General features: G+C 38.0%; 1 protein-coding gene across 1 annotated transcript; it reads right to left on the bottom strand.

Annotated features, from left to right (window-relative positions):
* Positions 1 to 880: 880 nt before the first annotated feature.
* LOC140970474 (uncharacterized) lies at positions 881 to 1,989 on the bottom strand. The gene is made up of 3 exons (XM_073432234.1): positions 1,885 to 1,989; positions 1,576 to 1,707; positions 881 to 1,483 (listed from the first exon to the last, which is right to left on the bottom strand). The coding sequence occupies exons 1-3, from the start codon at positions 1,987 to 1,989 to the stop codon at positions 881 to 883; spliced, it is 840 nt and encodes a 279-aa protein (XP_073288335.1).
* Positions 1,990 to 2,448: the final 459 nt, after the last annotated feature.

Here is a 2,448-nt window from a genome sequence, read left to right as displayed (position 1 = left end):
AGGTTTAAAGACGAACCAGGAAATAGTAAACACAAGGTTCAAAGTTAATCAAGAGACATAAATTCATGTTGTAGCCCTTCAGCATGCTTAGCCGAGAGATGACGTTTAAGGCGTTCATGGGTGATTTTTATGAATTTATGTTTCTGAAGTTGTCTTCGGGAAATCCTCTGTTGTTTAATTTCTCTGGTATATCTTTTGTAATTCCTTTTATATTTTGTAAAATTGCCATAGATGAACCTTATATTCATTTGAATAAATTGTGTTAAATCATCAACCAAAACTATTTCCATGGCTCTGATATCATCTGGGGCTTGGAATACAAATTGAATCTGATACGTGGCATTGTTTTACCAAATGTTTCCTTAGTGGCTTTCGCACACATGGAGATTATTGGTTTCCAGCCTATATACAATATTCAAATTAATGAACTAATAAAAGGAGGTATTTAATTTCCAGAATAAGAATGAATATAAGGTTCAATATAATATAATCTATACTATTTACCATTTTAACATCGGTATATCCCTTTGGATCAGTCAAACGATCAAATTTTTCAAAACTCGAAACATGAAACTTCTATATCTTTGAGTTTTATATGTTATATCCAAATCTCAAATCATTTGGACTTCATATGAGCAAGATATGTCACTAATTACCATTTTGCCCTTAAAATTAATTCATTATTTTTCAACTTATTTACGAAAATGCCATAAAATAAATTGAATATTTTTTCAACTTATTTACAAAAATGTTATCAATACTATTTTATAGTTGTAATATTTACTTCAGGCATTACATTTCTACCCTCCTTAAATGAATTTCGACCACGAAATTAATCAACAACAGAAATAACATGCACAAATAAAAATACCTCATACCATCAGAATAAGTAGGTGTAGAGCTCTCTCATATGCCGCTCTGTCTCCCAAGTGGCCTCTTCGACACCTCGGTGCTCCCACTGAACCTTCACCATCGGTATAAGTTTACTACGAAGCTTCCGTTCAGATCGATCCAAAATACAAACTGGTCTCTCAACATAAGACACATCAGGATCTAACTGAACCTCAGAAATATCCAACACATGTGAAGGGTCTGGCTCGTACTTCCGCCACATCGACACATGAAACACATCATGAATACCAGATAAAGATGGAGGTAGAGCCAATCGATAAGCCAAAGTGCTTATCCGCTGCAATATCTCATACGGGCCAACATATCTCGGTGCCAACTTTCCTTTCATACCAAATCGCACTGTGCCACGAAAAGGAGAAACTTTCAAAAATACTCGATCGCCCTGCTGAAACTCTAAGGGTCTTCGTCTTTTATTGGCATAGGCGGCTTGTCTATCTTGCGCTGCTTTCAATCGTTGTTGTATCAACTTTACTTTTTGTTCCATCTCATGAATCATATCAGGACCGGTAACTGCAGCTCGATCAACATCATCCCAGTATAACAGAGATCTACAACGCCTCCCATACAATGCCTCAAATGGAGCCATCTGAATACTACTTTGATAACTATTGTTATACGCAAACTCCACCAATGGAATAGATGACANAATCGATCAACAATCACCCAAATAGCATCAATAGTTCCAGTGCTTCTTGGCAAATGAGTCACAAAATCCATCGATATGTGCTCCCATTTCCAAGTCGGTACTTCTAAACTCCTCAATTCACCTCCTGGCCTTCTCCTCTCAGCTTTGATCTGTTGACAATTGAGACATCGACGTACAAAATCCATCACATCAAGTTTCATTCCCTTCCACCAAAACTTAGAGCGTAGATCCTTATACATCTTCTTTCCACCAGGGTGGATAGAATATCGACTACAATGTGCACGTCGCAACAGGCCCTGGCGCAACTCAGGTGTATCAGGAACTACCCATCTATCCTTCATCCTCAAACTGCCATCATCAGCCACTCTAAAACAGGTATCTTGTTTCCGAGAAACCAACTCCTTCCATCGCTGAACTCTCTCATCTGTCATCTGTGCGTCACGAATACAACCATATATATCAGGTTCAGCTAATAAGGTAGATACCTGGATAGGAGTCGTCGAAATATCAAAATCATATCCCAAAGAACAACAAGACATCATCATAGTTGATAAACGACCCACATCCTCTGCAGTACAGCTAACTTTACGACTCAATGCATCAGCAGTAAGATTAGCTCGACTAGGATGATACTCAATCTCACAATCATAATCTTTTAACAAATCTAACCACCGTCTCTGCCTCATATTCAACTCTGGCTGAGTAAACAAAAATCTCAAACTCTTATGATCCGTATAAATCGTAAACGAGGTACCATATAAATAGTGTCGCCATATCTTCAAGGTAAAGATAATGGCTGCCAACTCCAAATCATGCACAGGGTACCTAGTTTCATGTGGTTTCAACTGTCTCGAGGCATATGCCACAACATGTCGATCCTGCATCAAAAC

The sequence above is a fragment of the Primulina huaijiensis genome, unplaced genomic scaffold, assembly GCF_012295235.1.
Source record: "Primulina huaijiensis isolate GDHJ02 unplaced genomic scaffold, ASM1229523v2 scaffold601, whole genome shotgun sequence".
NCBI lineage: Eukaryota > Viridiplantae > Streptophyta > Magnoliopsida > Lamiales > Gesneriaceae > Primulina > Primulina huaijiensis.
This window is presented reverse-complemented; position numbering and strand designations above follow the sequence as displayed.